General features: G+C 35.1%; 1 protein-coding gene across 1 annotated transcript in view; it reads right to left on the minus strand.

The window, feature by feature from the left end:
* LOC108358525 (ankyrin-3-like) overlaps window positions 1-15781 on the minus strand; it is a 251386-nt gene that overhangs the window by 205942 nt on the left and 29663 nt on the right. The window contains 1 exon segment of the mRNA XM_017609928.1: window positions 10422-10630. Coding sequence (XP_017465417.1) covers window positions 10422-10613 — 192 coding nt within the window. The 5' untranslated portion in view covers window positions 10614-10630.

The raw sequence follows: 15781 nt of genomic DNA on the forward strand, positions 1-15781 counted from the left end.
TGTCTGGCTTTTAAATAATCAGAAATTTCGCATCCTAGTAAACTACAAATATAAAAATGTTTGTGTTTTTCTCTTGCTTTTCTTGCTTTATTCCGACACTATAGAAATTGATGTTTTTTGAAATGTTTTAAGTTTTTATTTGCCTTAACGTATGTACTGTAATTAGAGTTATGTTATAACGTTAGATAAGTATTTATAGTTTCCAGTTTTCATACTAAAATCCTAGGAAAATTCTCTATTTTGCTACTATCTCCCTCACTACCAGCGTAATACTTTTCAGCTTTAAATCGGTCTGGATATTCTTTAGCAACCGAATTAATGTCTGAAAAATTAATTTTAGATTCAGTAGTACTTAAACAACATCATATTGAATTTTGAAATTTACTAAAATGATTCGAAAAATCATTCATCACAATGTTAGCAACAACGAACATGTCAGGCAATAATAAATCTATGTTTCTAAAAATTAGTTAAAGCCAATGAAAAGAAAATTAGCCTTACTAAAATGACTTAAAAAACAAGTAAGAGCTGCGCTGTCTTCGGCTATGCCGAAGGCTTCATACCTTTCATGAACATCTGAAAATTTTACTTTAACAGATTACTGCATTTGAAAAAATGTATATATTCACAGCATACATAGATAGAGTAGATACATACATGTATAAAATATCATATTTAAACAATCAGAGGTATGGAAGATATACCTTATATAGCGCCAATCTAAGTGATTTTCACTGCTGTGTGATCGGTATGTTAACCGATTTTCTCAGTAAACTTTGTATAATTATTTATAAAATAGCTTACGAAATTTATCGACTTTAGCTGTCCAAATAAAGGAGTTTTACAGTAAAGCCCTATATCTGAACAATCAGTTTTATGGAGGCAATAAATATGTTATAGTGACCCGATCTTTATTAATTTTACTGTAAACTTTCTGTTGATAATGAGTGAAAATAGTGCGGAATTTCATGTTTCTAGCTGCATATATGGAGAAGTTATAACAAAGAATATCATATCTGAACAATCATTTGTATTAAGGCTATAGGTTACAGCGCCCCGATCTTCGCCATTTTCACTGTAACTATTTTTATTATAATGGGTGGGAATATTGCGAAGTTTCATGTTACCAGCTGCATAAATGAAGGAGTTATAACAAAAATTGCATATCTGAACAATCAGTTGCATGGGAGCTATATGTAAAAGTGGCCCGATCTTTGTTATTTTCACTGTAAGTATTTTGTTGATAATGGGTGGAAGTATTGCAAAATTTCATGCCCCTAGCTGCATAAATGAAGAAGTTATAACGAAAAATCTTATATCTGAACAATCAGTTGTATGGGAGCTATAGGTTATAGTGACCCGATCTCTGTAATTTTCACTCTAAGTTTTCTATTGATAATGGGGAAGTATTGCAAAATATCATGTTCCTAGCTGCATAAATGTAGAAGTCATAACGAAAAATCTCATATCTGAACAATCAGTTGTATGGGAGCTATAGGTTATAGTGACCCGATCTCTGTAATTTTCACTCTAAGTTTTCTATTGATAATGGGGAAGTATTGCAAAATATCATGTTCCTAGCTGCATAAATGTAGAAGTCATAACGAAAAATCTCATATCTGAACAATCAGTTGTATGGGAGCTATATCTTATAGTGGTCCGATTCTTCCGGTTCCGACAAATGATTAATAAATTATAAAAATACACCCACCTACCAACAGACAGACAGACAGACAGACAGACAGACGGACATGGCTAAATCGACTCAGCTCGATGTTCTGATCATTTAAGTATACATTTAGATGTATATTTCGCCTAATTCTGGTACTTACAAACATCGGACCAAAGTTATAATACCATTTCATGCTCATGAAAGGTATAATTAGCATTTTTTAACTGTAAAGATACGATGCGCACTAGTCAACGCAACCATTACCGCCTGCCAGATGGCCCCCACGCTAACCGAGGGAGTGAGAGAGATGTCATATCAAAAAACCAGCTATCCTGAAATTCCTGTTTTCACGACGTTGCTAGCTCGCGTACTAATAGGTATAGGCTGTGTGTTCTAATATTCATACACACACAGCACTCCATATGTAGTTGAAACATAATAAATCATAGATTTCCAAAAAAATTTACTCTGAATTGGCGCTGAAGTTAAAATATAAAGTATATTCGACATAAAATGCATGTTTTATTTGCTTTGAAAATTCATTTAAAAGCAATATTAACAAGAATATAGCGATGGAAATTTATTTACGATTCACACTTGGGGTTGTAAAAAAACTCTAAAAACAACTAGAATTACTCCAAATCATATTAAAACAAGTTTCATGAAAAGGGCCGTCCACAATTCGCAGTTTTGTGATTTTGTAAGAAAAGAAAAAATCAACTTCCATTTTTTGTCACGTAACGACACTCTCTTCAATTGCTTATATTTACGGACCATGCGGTTCGATTGTTTTCATTTTTCGGGTAAATATAGAGCCAATTATGTGATATACAAAAAAAGTATAAGAAAACAAATGCTTTCCTTGTTTGTATCTTACTGAAACGTACGACTGGCACGTATGTGACGTGTGGAAATACCCATATGCAGTTTCAAAAACTCCGTTTGTATGGCGGGTGCCACGCCCACTTGTCTAACCGAGATAAAGGCTACCTATATTTTAAGATGTTAAAAGACACCAGTGTACAAAATTTAATGATGATCAGTTGAGTAGTTAAAGCGTGAAAGCGTAACAAAAAACAAACTCACTATTGCTAATTGGTTTGCGGAGGTTCTCCTTCAATTTGTAGTGCGCGTCTTGACGTTGGTACACAAATAGAAGGACCTATAGTGTAACGCCGCCTCCGAGCGGCAAATGGATTTTTCGAGAAGTTTATTCATGGCAGAAATACACTCGGAGGTTTTCTATTTCCTTCCAAGGCGCGATCGCTCTTAGAAACAACTTTTTCTAAATTAGATGTTTCCCGGACCAGGAATAGAACCCAGGTCCATCGGAGTGGTTGTACGCTCCAGTAAGCACACTTCTACCGCATAGCTTTTGAAATTTGACGATCTACCGCACAATGCTTGAAATCCAAGAATGATAGAATACAAGATTGCGCCGATCAGAGAGGATTTTTTAGAATAACTTTTGGATGACGTCACACTGGTGCAATTGCGAGAGAGAAATGCCAAAACGTGAGCAAGAATGGAAGAAGAAGAAAGAATGTTGCAAGGAAAACGTAAACAAGTTGCACAAGTGTGACGTCATGCAAACAACGATTCTGTCAAACTCGTTAAGAGAGGAATAGCGGTCCGAGATCGGCGCAACCTTTGTATTCTCTCAATCGTGCTTGAAATCTACCGCATTTTAGCATGCCAAATATGCTTCCTTTTGTGTGGCAACTTTTTTTCAAAGTACTGAGCTTTGTGGCAACATTTGAAAATAAGGTGCTAAAAAACCATGTCTGGCAGCACCTCGTGTCTAATTCGAAATCGAATTAAGTAGAATAAAAAATTAGCAGCATTTAGTCTGTTCCCGTACTGCAGGATTTAGTCAGATATATTCCGGAAGATGGTACTCAAGAAATTATTCGTTGGACTATTTCTAATTTAATCCTGTGGCGAGCGTTTCTAAATGGATTTATTTCTAAAAAGGTTAATTCAATTGTAATTAACCATTTTAATATTTCAGAATTTCCCTGCCGCCACCGAAGTTTGGCTGCATTCCAAAACGTCAAAATACAAAGCATCAGTGTCTTTTACTTCCAAACCCCAGTAGTTTGCAATGCCAAATTTGCGCAACCGCGGTTTGATGATAGTTTTCAACTAGGATGCGCAAGTTAGACTTTTTCTTCTAGTACGGTTTAGAAATAAAAGAGACTGATGCTTTGTATTTTGACGTTTTGGAATTCACACTTTCTGTAGAGGAAGCTGAACCCTGAAAGAAAAAAGGAAATATGGCGTTTTCCAAACTACGGGCAGCGTTGCCAGGTTGACGTTTTTAACGCCATTTAGACGTTTTTTGTATCCTGTTGACGTTTGGACGTTTTTTGTGTAAAAATTTACGTTTTTTAACCTCCCAGTAATTTTTCTCTGTTACTAAATCTTGTAAGTAGAACTGGTTTTGAATCACTTTCTTAATTAATCTTTACAAACTTTGTGTTTTGCAGCAGCTGCTTCAATAGATATTTATTCTTTGGACACAGATGACTTAAATATGATGCAAACCAAGTGTACGCGCATTTTTTTTTTTTTTGATTCTTGGACAAAGGCTGGTTGTGTAAACACTTGAGGTTACGAGACTAATTGTAATGTTTGCAATTACATTAAAAGCCCAATCAGGAAGAGCTGATGTATTGCAACACGCACGCTCGCAAAAGCATAAAAAAAGCTGTAGCAGCATAAAAAGTCAGAAAAAAGTATCCGACTTTTTTAAGACTTCATTAAAAATGTAATGAACGCAAAAAAGACTGAAATATTGCTATGCTCCTTCTTAGCAGAACGTAATTTAGCATTTTCGACAACCGACCCCCTAACCAAATGTGCACAAGAAAAAAAAAATATTAAAAATCAACGCGATTATGTAGCCCCTTTAAACTTGCACATTATTGCCCTGAAATTTAGTGGGCTATCAAACTGCATACTCAAAAAAATTCTAAAAAATCTAAATAAAAAGTTGAAAATATAGCTGAAACTTTGCAGATTTTTTATAATTTTCGCCCAAAGTTTGAAATGTGGATTTATATTTTGTTTGTTATAAAATGAGCTTGGCTTTTAAGGAAAAATAATAAACATTAAATAAACAAACGAAAAACAGCCAAAATCGATCAAAATGTTGATGACTTAATCAGCCGATCACAAGTGTATTTATCATTCATTTTTATATTAACGATCTCAAACCAGTTTACTATAAATTCTAAATGTGCTCTGTCGAAATGACATTTTAATAAACCTTACGTACATATGTAGCTTTGTATACAATGAAAGTTTAATAAGAATAATTTTTTGTACATTCATTTGAAAAAGATGTTTCTGGGTAGGAAATGACGTTTTTTCAGACCAAGAGGGACGTTTTCTCATGCAGAAGACCTGGCAACACTGACTACGGCGCTGTTCGCTTGGAATCGATATCACATATTTAGAGCGGCACTCAATCAATGTGATCAAGGTAAAAGATAGCAATCGGCTAAAGCAGCTTTCTGTGATCGAAATTGTCGCAAAAAAGTCTGGCAAAAAGATTTCCAAGGAGATAGCTATGGTCATGTACTGCATACAACTTGCACTTCCATTTAGAACAATGAATTCATTGCCTAAGCTTTTTAATTTAAAGAATCCCAGTGAAAATTCAATTAAATGCTGTGCCACGAAAGCGGCAGCTATGGTAAAAAGTTTATCTCTGATCTTGACCCTCATAGTGCGTTATCTTTCTTCTAATAAGAGTACTGTGGTCGACCGTTTTTTTGGGCTTTTAAATGTTGAAGATGCAACTGCACAAGGTTTGTACGACCTAACCGTGAATTATTTAAATTTATTGAAAATACCTTTGGGGAATAAGGTTGGTGTTAAACAAAAGTTTCAACAAATAAACAATAATTTATTTTATTTCGGTTGCACCCTGAATTTGTGCTCATCTGCTGCTCCCAAGCAGTTGCCAGTAAAACTAGACAAGCTTTTAAGGAATGTGTTTCTCGTTTTTCGCCATAGCACATCGTAAAGATTTCAGAAATTTTCAAGATGCTTTCAATACCCTGCCACATAATATATTAGGAGTACGTAAAACGCGGTGGTTATCTTTGGAAGCAGCAGTTGAGCGCTTAATCGAACAATGGCAAACTTTAAAAGATTAGTTTTTATTGTTTTCATTTGAAGAACTAATGTCATCCTCGTCCCACATTTTAAATTATCTCAATGATACAAACTATGCTTATTTCTTATTACTGGACTACATAATGAAAAAAAATATATGCTTTTAATAGAGTATCAATCAAAAGGAACAGTTATTCATTTGTTACATTCACGAATCACAACATTTTTCAAAGACTTACTTCAGAATTTTGTAGATTTTGATTTCATATCTGCAGATTACAAAAATTTAGCGATGCTATTAAAAAATATTTCCTCAAAAAAAAAAATATTAAACATTTTCTATAGCCTTGGAATTTGCACTTTAACCTACTAAAATTTAATGAACTACAAAACTTCATACCCAAAGTTTTTCTAAACATTCTTAATAAAAAGGTTAAGATTTTCGGGTGCAAATGTTAAAGTTTGCTGAATTTTCATAATTTTTGTACGAAGTTTGAAATGTGGATTTATGTGGCGCTGGTTAGGTAAAGTGCTACAAAAAAAGTGCTATAAAAAATATAAACATTAAATAAACAAAAGAGAAATTGCCAAAACTAGAAAAAATGTCTCTTGACTTAATCAGCTGACCACTAGGGTATATTCTTCTTTACCGCGTTTCTTTCATTGCATTTTCGGGTTGAAGTGGTAAAGGTGTTTTTTCACAAAAGTGAAAAGTATCGCAAATAACGATAGTGAACAGTGTAATATCAAAGAACGTAGATAACAAGAAGGGACAACTCGTTATAATTGTGGCGAAAGTGCGCAACAGGGGCGTGCCTTCTCTTTTCATCCAATCAAAAAACGCAATAAGGCAAAAGAGAAGGCACGCCCCTGTTGCGCACTTTCGCTACAATTATAACGAGTTGTCCCTTCTTGTTATCTACGTTCTTTGGTAATATGTATATAGGAAAAAGTTAACTAGTTTCCGGTGGAATTGAGAGTCTAAAAAATTTTAAGTGTTATTGTTAGTTCTAAAATATACATATACCGCAAAATAAAAATAATTGCCTTTACTTCCCATTTTACCAACCTAGGGTACCACTGTCCAAAATAATGGACGCAGAATAACGGTAAAACTAAGAGTTTTATAAAATTTTTGATTGTATTTTTGAAATCAGCGACCCAAAATTTGCCGGTTCACAAATTTTCAGATTTTTAGCTTCGACGGTTGATTTTTGGTACTCAAATTGTTAAAAAAAAGGGTGCACACACTGGTACACGCCTCTAACCACTCAGCCACAGCGGTCTCCTTTTTTTTAAATACCAACATTTAAAAAATCAGTTTTCAGTATCGACCTGTATAAAGCGGGCCCAATGTGCGCCGGGTAAACGAATAACAACCGTCAACATTTTTCAGAAGGACTAGAGATGTGGCTGTCGAAAGTATCACACGATTGCAAGACCAAATTATATACATAGGTAACTCAAGAAATGAGTGAGTGACTGATTATTTGAGCTCATAAACTTTTTCGATTGGTCACTGCAACATGTGTTTTGTCTCCATTAAGCGTGAAAATTGTATATTCAAATTTGTTACCGTCAGAGCTTGAGCTGCTCGATTTGCTGGGTTAGTCATCACTGGGCACTGCACTGCTGCTACTATGCTCCCACGATCACGCACTTATGTACATAAGTACGTATCTACAAGGTTTTAGCACTTTAACTAAAAGGATTTTAAGCGTTTTTCAAACTTTTGAAATTAGCTTTTTAATTGATAGTACGTGTCATCACACTAAATAAATTGATTAAAATAATCAATGCTGGTGCAATGTGAACTTGAATCTTAAAAAAAGATACATCAAAATTCAATCGAACAACTGGTGTGTTTTGGGGGGTCATGCTTTGGGTTGGCTAATTTGCGATGTTCATGTCATCAGACGTTAATTGAAATGATCTCATCGGGCATGCGGAATAGACGACATTAAACCACAATAAATGATTAGTCATACAAGTAGAAAATGTTGCCGACTCTTCTTGCAAAGTGGTACAATAATTTACATTAAAGAGCTGCAAAAATACATTTGCTTCTTCTACGCCTTCAAGTACTCTTTGGATTGTACTCTACTAATAGAATGCGAATATCTCGGCACTAAGCCACTACTCTTCATTGAGAGTGCAAACACTAATCACACTTCTTCTGTGCACAAGTAGTATACTACTTGCCCCGAGTAAGGATGCATCGGTGTTATTGAAACATCGATAATATCGGTTCAAGATTCGATGTTTGCCATCGATATTTACAATTTTCTAACATCGAGGGCAGTTTAGCGATGTTTTATACATCGATTTTAGTGTGTCTAATCATTAAAAAAGGACCGACCCTCAGTCCGAATCCTTGGAATTTTAGGCGCCAGCGACCTTAAGATGGTTGAATTTTGATTATAATTATAGGAAGGGTGCAGGAAGTCTACTTAGTTAAATACAGGGAAATACATCTGTTCGCATGTATTTCTCTAATTGAATTACACAGACTGTATTGGCTAGGATTGGGAATAATTACATTTTTCTTACAATTTAACTAGAACTTAACAAATTGCAAAGCATCGGAAACCATTGATTTATCGATACTTTGATGGCTATGTATTTTAGCATCGATGTACATTTCTCCGATGCATCGATGAATCGATGTTACTCCCTAAAATTTGCATCCCTAGCCCCGAGTAGAGAGCTTGCTTGTGGTACTCCCAAGTACTTGTGTATTCGCAATTAGTTTTTGCATATTTGCGACTTGACCGACATTTATTTATTCTATAATATTATTAGTATTTATTCATAAACTAAAACTATACAGATTTCTTTAACATTGCCAAGTTTTCATTACCCCGTATTCATTATCTTATTGCAGCCAAGGCTATACCTGAAATAAATACATATTTATGTGCATATACCCCAGTAAAATAATTGATTGATTGAAATAATTATATGTGCAATACTTCAACTTCAACTAGTTAAATGAAAAACCAATAATAGATATTTGATTCACTAACTTTATCAAAAGAATATAAAAAACTTTATAAATATGCATTAGTTTATAACAAGATAATTTAATTGTACTATTATGTTGAAATTTTCGTAGAAAATATTTATTTGTGCAAAGAATCAGGTTTTAGGTTATCGATTATTTAAAAAAAAAGTTTTCAAGCAAATTTTATTTGTTGGTGTTTGATTGTATTTCTATAGCACAATTTTATTTGTTTTACGCTTTGCAGCATATAATAATAACAGATTGGTGCTTACACATATCTTAGTGTTTGGCCAAGCTTCTCCTCCGATTTGTGGCGTGCGCCTTAGCCTACAGTTTTTACGCCGACTACGAACGGCGATTGAATTTTTTTGAGAAGCTGTTTTTCATGGCAGAAATACACTCGGAGGTTTGTCTTTGCCTGCCGTGGGGCGACCGCTGTTAAAAAAAAGACCTTTTTTCTAAATTTTTTTGCGATGTTGCTTTGACCAGGGCTTGAAACCAGACCCGTGGAAACGCACCCTGCTTACCACTACACCACAGCGGACACATACATTTTACCGATATTTTGTATTTGTATCGATACATCGATACGATTTCACACATCGAGTGGAAGATTTTCGATGCATCGAAGCAAAACATGAGTCTTGCAAAGCCCTTGCATGGTCCACAGATTGCACGGATTGCACGGTTAAAACCGGTTTTCATATGGGACAGCTTTGCAAACCATGCAATCCGTGCACCGTGCAAGGGCTTTGCAGGACTCAGAGAATACCCCTATTGATATTTTCGTTGCATCGATGTTTTTCCGACATCCCTACTAGCAGTCGGTCAGCTTGCGTTCTACTTCATGCTGTAAGCATGGCATGCGCAAGTTATTTTGAGTACACACCCTGCAAAAATCGCGACTACTCCATGCATGCGTGTAAAGAGTACTCCCTAAGGACCAAAGAGTACTCCAAAATTAACCACAATTCATATAAAAAATATGATCCAATTAACATTGCGATGTCCTAGGCCAGGACCATATACTCCATCCCTGCATTTCATCAGAGTAGCACAAAACTACTCCAACATATTAACAATCCCTGCAAAAATCGTTGGACCATGTAGTCTATTTGTGGTATATTGGAGTACTACAAAAGTGTTCTTCTGTCATGCTGTAGCGGACCAACTCGTGTCTCTGTGCCAGCTTATTGTTTGTTACCCGATCACTGCTCGTGTTTTAACGAAATGTGATTGAAGTTGAGCATTTGAAAGCACATTTGCATGTCTGGCTGTAGCTGAACGTGTAGAGATGCTCGCTGTTAGTTGTTAGCTCCCAGCATGTTCGGGTTCGAATGCCGTCAGAGGCAACAAAAATATAACAACAAACAAATCGAGTAAAAGGTCAGAAATTTTAAGAAAATGCAATAGCTTTGTTTTTATTCATACGGGCCAATATCTTAACTCTGTTTTTTATTAATTCTTACTAAGCGAAAACTTTCAGTTATTTTAATGGTTCACAATTTACCATCAGTACATATAATAATTTATTATAAACATATTATTTACGGCGGTAGATAAATACATAGCTTATATGGCATATATGTATGCATAAGTATCCCTAGAAAGGTTACTAACCTGCTTTGAAGCTGCCGCTGCTGCTGCTGTATGTTTATTTATAATGTTATTTTTCTCGTTTGCTGTCGCTACCGCCATTTTATCTGTTTGCTGCCGATTGTTATGTTGTGTGTCAATCGTTTGTGCTAAGCTCATATCACGGTTTTTGGTCAGGGACGACTCGTTAATATTGTGTATTTCGCCGAGCGTCATTTCTTTTTATTGCAGGCCTAACAAAACGAGACCAAAAAAAAAAATTTTTCTGTATCTATATATATAAAAAGAAGTTACATTTCCTTGGTAATCTTATAACTCAAGAACCGCCGAACCGATTGACACAAAAATTTTAGAGTTCTTTTCTATCTTTGAGGAGGTGGTTTGTGTGAAGTTTTATTGAAATCGGTGCAGCCGTTCCTGAGTTATGACATTTTATGTGTCATCTTATATATAAAAATAAGTGCACGTTTTTGGTGTGACCTCATAACTTGAGAACGGCTTCACCGAATTCAACCAAATTTATGTGACATATTTGATCTATCATGCAGATGGTTTATGCGAAGTTTGCTTGAATTCGGAAAAGGGGGCGTGGCACCACCCATACTAACTAAAATATAAAAATAAGAGAACGTTTTTGTTGTGACCATATAACTTGAGAACGGCTTCACCGAATTCAACCAAATTTATGCGGCATATTCGGGCTATCACGCAGATGGTTTATGTGAAGTTTGCTTGAATTCGGAAAAGGGGGCTTGGCGCCTGTATTTTATATATAAAATTAGTGAGTTAGCTTATTACTTGAGAACGGCTTAACCGAATTCAACCAAACTCATAAAGCTAATTTGGGCCATAATGCAGATATTTTATGTGGAGTTTGCCCAAATTTGGAAAAGGGGCGTGGCATATGTATCTTATGTATAAAAATAAGAACACGTTTTTGGTGTGAGCTTATAACTTGATAACGGCTTCACCGAATTCAACCAAATTTATGCGGCATATTCAGGCTATCATCCAGATGGTTTATGTGATGTGATGTGTATGGTACAACAGCAGATACAAGAAAAATCGAAAACATAGTGAAAAATTCTTGCTATTTATGATGTGCTGTGTTTATTTTTTCTTCGGATAAATTAAGTCAAGTATAAACATGGCTGCAATATAGTTCTCAATTTTTTTTTAAACATGATTTGTTTTATTTCAACCCGGCCTTGAGCTCAAAAAAATCAATATAATAATCAATTGAATTTATTTCAATAATTTTGCACAAATTTGTTGCATCATTTCGTACGAAAAGTTTCAAAACGTAGTGGAAAATTGTTGCTATAATGTGCTGTTTTTATTTCTTTCTTTGGATAAATTAAGTCAAGTATAAAAATCGCTGCAAGTTTTTCAATAGGGATTTTGTAGAACCAATGGAATGAAAGTCACCACAACACAACATATCTGTCGTTTCATCGTATTATCGAATAGGTGGTGTACATTGATATTCGGTCTTTCATTTTGGACTCCACGATCAACACCGGCAGATGAGATCAATGCATGCTTGAAGTCTTCCCCTCCGTGGCGATATGTGCAAAAATTGACATTACACATAAACATGCGTGTTCAGTTGCACAAGCAATTGTTAGAGATCGGAAATGGCAAAGTTCGAATCGATAATACAAATGGCTTGATCACATTGCCGAAGAATTTTTGTAAAATTCTCCAATTAAAAGAAAAATTTATTGAATGCGTGTTTCCAAATATTGCTCAAAATTACCTGTATCACGATTGGTTGAGAGAACGCGCAATACTGGCACCAAAAATGTGCATATCAATTCAATCAATTATCAAATTCTAGAAAAATTGCCATATGAAGTGACAACATATAAATCTGTTGACAGCGCAATGAATCAAGATGACGCAGTGATTTATCCAGTTGAATTTTTGAATTCAATGGAACCGCCTGGTATGCCACCACATTGTTTGAATTTAAAGGTCGGCTCATCAATTATTTTACTACGGAATTTAAATGCTCTGTGTAATGGAACAAGACTGGCAGTAAAAAAATTGATGGCGAATTTAGTTGAAGCAACAATACTGACTGGGAAAGCGAAAGGTGAAATTGTGCTCATACCACGTATTCCACTGATAAAAACAGACATAACGTTTGAATTCAAGCGTTTGCAATTCCCAGTGCGTCTAGCATTTGCCATGTCCGTCAACAAGGCGCCAGGACAAACTCTTCAAGTATGCAGATTGAATTTGGAGGAGCCGTGCTTCTCGCACGGACAGCTATACGTGGCCTGTTCAAGAGTTGGCATTCCAAATTGTTTATTTATTCATACCCAAGATGGAAAAACAAAAAATTTTGTATATCCAAATGTGTTGGATTAAGATTAAAAATAAAGAATCAAACATTTTGAAATAAAACAAATGATAAATCTTCATATAGAAAAATTCCAGGATTTTTCATCAATTGTTCAATATTTGGTGTAGAGAAGCACACCGGGATACCGCTAGTACTCTATAACAGAGGTGGTCAAAGGAGCCTTTTGCACTTAGGAGTTCGCTTGCCTAAACTGAGTGCTAGACGAGCGATGCAGAGCCAGTATGAAGCGAAAAGAAGAGCATAATAAAATTTCTTATACTGGGGCTCACTTTACTAATACAAACATTAAAAGAGAGACTCATACCCTGCAGGGAAAACCCGATTTAGAGTTCAGAACTAATTTTATCAAATTTTATTTTATTTTACTTTGCAAAACTACATATCGCTCATTTGCTGGAAGAGCGTCATATTCCCTACAAAATAAAATTTCGAGATGAGAAAATACGTAATCCTATTTAGAAAAAATTAACTTCTGGTCAGTTCAACCCCTTTCCGTTCGAAATCGGAAGTCGGTAATACCACCAAAAAAAGAGAGGCCTCGACTTGGTAATTCGTGTTTTTTCGTTTTCCAACAAAAAATAATTCGCCCATTTTCGAAGTCCAGGACGAGTTGAAGAGAAGGTCATTTAGGGGTTGAAAACGGCGCTTCTGAGAAAAAAGTTTCAAACAAAAGATACGTATTTTTATCCTTAGAATCTGAAGGCATAAATGCAGAATACCTACAATTCTCAAATTAAAAAAATATATATGGGCATGGATTGAGGTCATCGTAGCGGTATATTTTTTTTTTTGGAAACAACAACTACAAGAGTTATAAACGGTCAAAGTTCAAATTAAGCATTTCTTTAAATCAAAATTTTTCAAAACCCCTTTCACGGATTTTGAAAATTTTGATGTCACTCGATAGAGAATATAATTCTCTTTAATAAAGTACATATGTTGTATATGCCTTTATTGGTCCTCACCAAGGCATATTAAATAAGGTAGAAGCGATTTTGACATTTCTCCACTATAATGTCAAATAACACTGGTCTACAAATTTCAACTTTTTTTCTGCGAATAAGACGGGACCTGGTGTTTCTGAACGGATTTTTCGTGCTGAACACGAATCCGGGGTCAAAAATGTCCGCAATTCATTATCAGATTAACTAACCGTGCTTTCGATGAGCCCTATGCCGAATTGATCGCGTGCACCCTTAAAGCAGGGGGTGTATTTGTGTTTAGGGGTGCAGGAAAAATTGATCACAGAAAGAATTTAATCTTAAACGATCATAGAAAATTAATAATGCCAAGGTTTTAACTATATTAAAAGTCGCTGATTACGAATCTGCAGTTAGATTTTAAAAATTTAAGATGACGGGTCGAATATGGTGGATATAAAAATTGGACTCCTAGACACAAATACACCCCCTGATCTAAGGGTGCATGCGATTAATTCGGCATAGGGCTCATTCGAAAGGGCACGATTTAGCCTTTAATTTCTGACATATACAAAGTTTGTAGCACGTCAGGGTTCAGCTCTACATTTTTCAAAAATGGCCAAAAACGCTGTTTTTAGGGGTTTCAACCCCTTTTTTCTCGAAAACGTGACGTGATGGGAAGTTTTGGACCCCAGATTCGTGTTCAGCACGAAAAATCCGTTCGGAAACACCAGGTCCCGTCTTATTCGCAAAACCCTTGTAGACCAGTGTAATCAATAACTTTTAACTCCTTTCAAGTTGGCATTTTCTACATATTTTTCATTAAAAATTCAATTGCGTACCGTGAGATTATTTTGAATTGTGTGAATTTTTTTTTACCACATCCATTTATAGATAATTATACAAAAATGAGAAGGAGCAGGAACTACTAGCGTTGCGCTGTGTATAGCAAGAGCCAAGACGTTAAAGTGGTGTGATATTTTGAGGCGCCTATTGGCGAAGTTAGAAGACTTCGTTGGGAGAACAGCGGCGGTATTCAATTGGAAGATTCTTTAGTTTAACGAGGCTAAGTCTTTACAAGCCTCCCATGAAAAAATTTTGCCTAAAGGGCAGTTAAAAAAATTATCATATAAATTTAGAACAAAACATTAAATAATTTGCCGGATGTTTTTTTAGAATTTAATATTTAAATAAGAAACTAAACGCGCAAGAGCATTGGGCAAATAAAAACAAAAAATGTTTAAAACAGATTCATAAAATATTTTTTCATTTTATTTACGTGGTTTCCTTTATGACCCACTGGGAAAATAGGTAAGCACCTTACGAGGTAAGCCATGTTTTCTTTCAGTTTTTTGTACCAAAATTGTCATCATGGCCAATGTCATCTACTAGTAAAGCGCAAAATGAACACCTTGCTTAAAGTTGCTTCTGCTTAGACTACTTCTTACACCAGCAGGAATAGAATTCCACAAACGTATCGCGTTGACGAAGAACATATATTTAAAAAATAATGACAAACCCATTTTTTTTTAATCACCTAGTTAGTTATATGAAAAAGTTCTGGAAATATACAGGGTGTCCTAGACCGCCCGTCCACTTCCTCTAAAATGGAGGGAAAGGTTTTTTTATTGAAAACCTACTAAATCGGGGATGTCCTATCTTTTGGTGAAATTATCGACTTCCGGTTTCAAATTAAGAATTTTTAAATCCAAATTTTTCAAAAACCCTGTCATTGTTCATGCGATAGAGAGTTTAATTCTCTTTAATTCGATGTACAGTATCGGTCATATCTATGGCACGCCATTTCAAAGTGATATTGTGTGCCACTTATGTTTATTTATTTATTTTTAAGAATTTTAAATTAAAATACAGTCCTTTCTCTAATAAACCCCATATAAACCAAAGTTTAATAATTTGTAGAAAACTTCAAAAAAGTGCAACAAATTTTCACCTAAGTTTCAAATTTTTTTCTCGGAAGTGTTAGAATTTTTTCGAGTACACAGTTTTTTAGCTACTGCAATTTTAGTCTGATAATGTGCAAATGTCAAGTGGCTACGAATTACCGTTAATTTTTTAGAATTTTTTTTTGTCGT

Source organism: Rhagoletis zephyria, unplaced genomic scaffold (genome assembly GCF_001687245.7).
Source record: "Rhagoletis zephyria isolate East Lansing unplaced genomic scaffold, Rhagoletis_zephyria_1.1 Rzeph_scaffold_00267, whole genome shotgun sequence".
Classification (NCBI taxonomy): Eukaryota; Metazoa; Arthropoda; class Insecta; order Diptera; family Tephritidae; genus Rhagoletis; species Rhagoletis zephyria.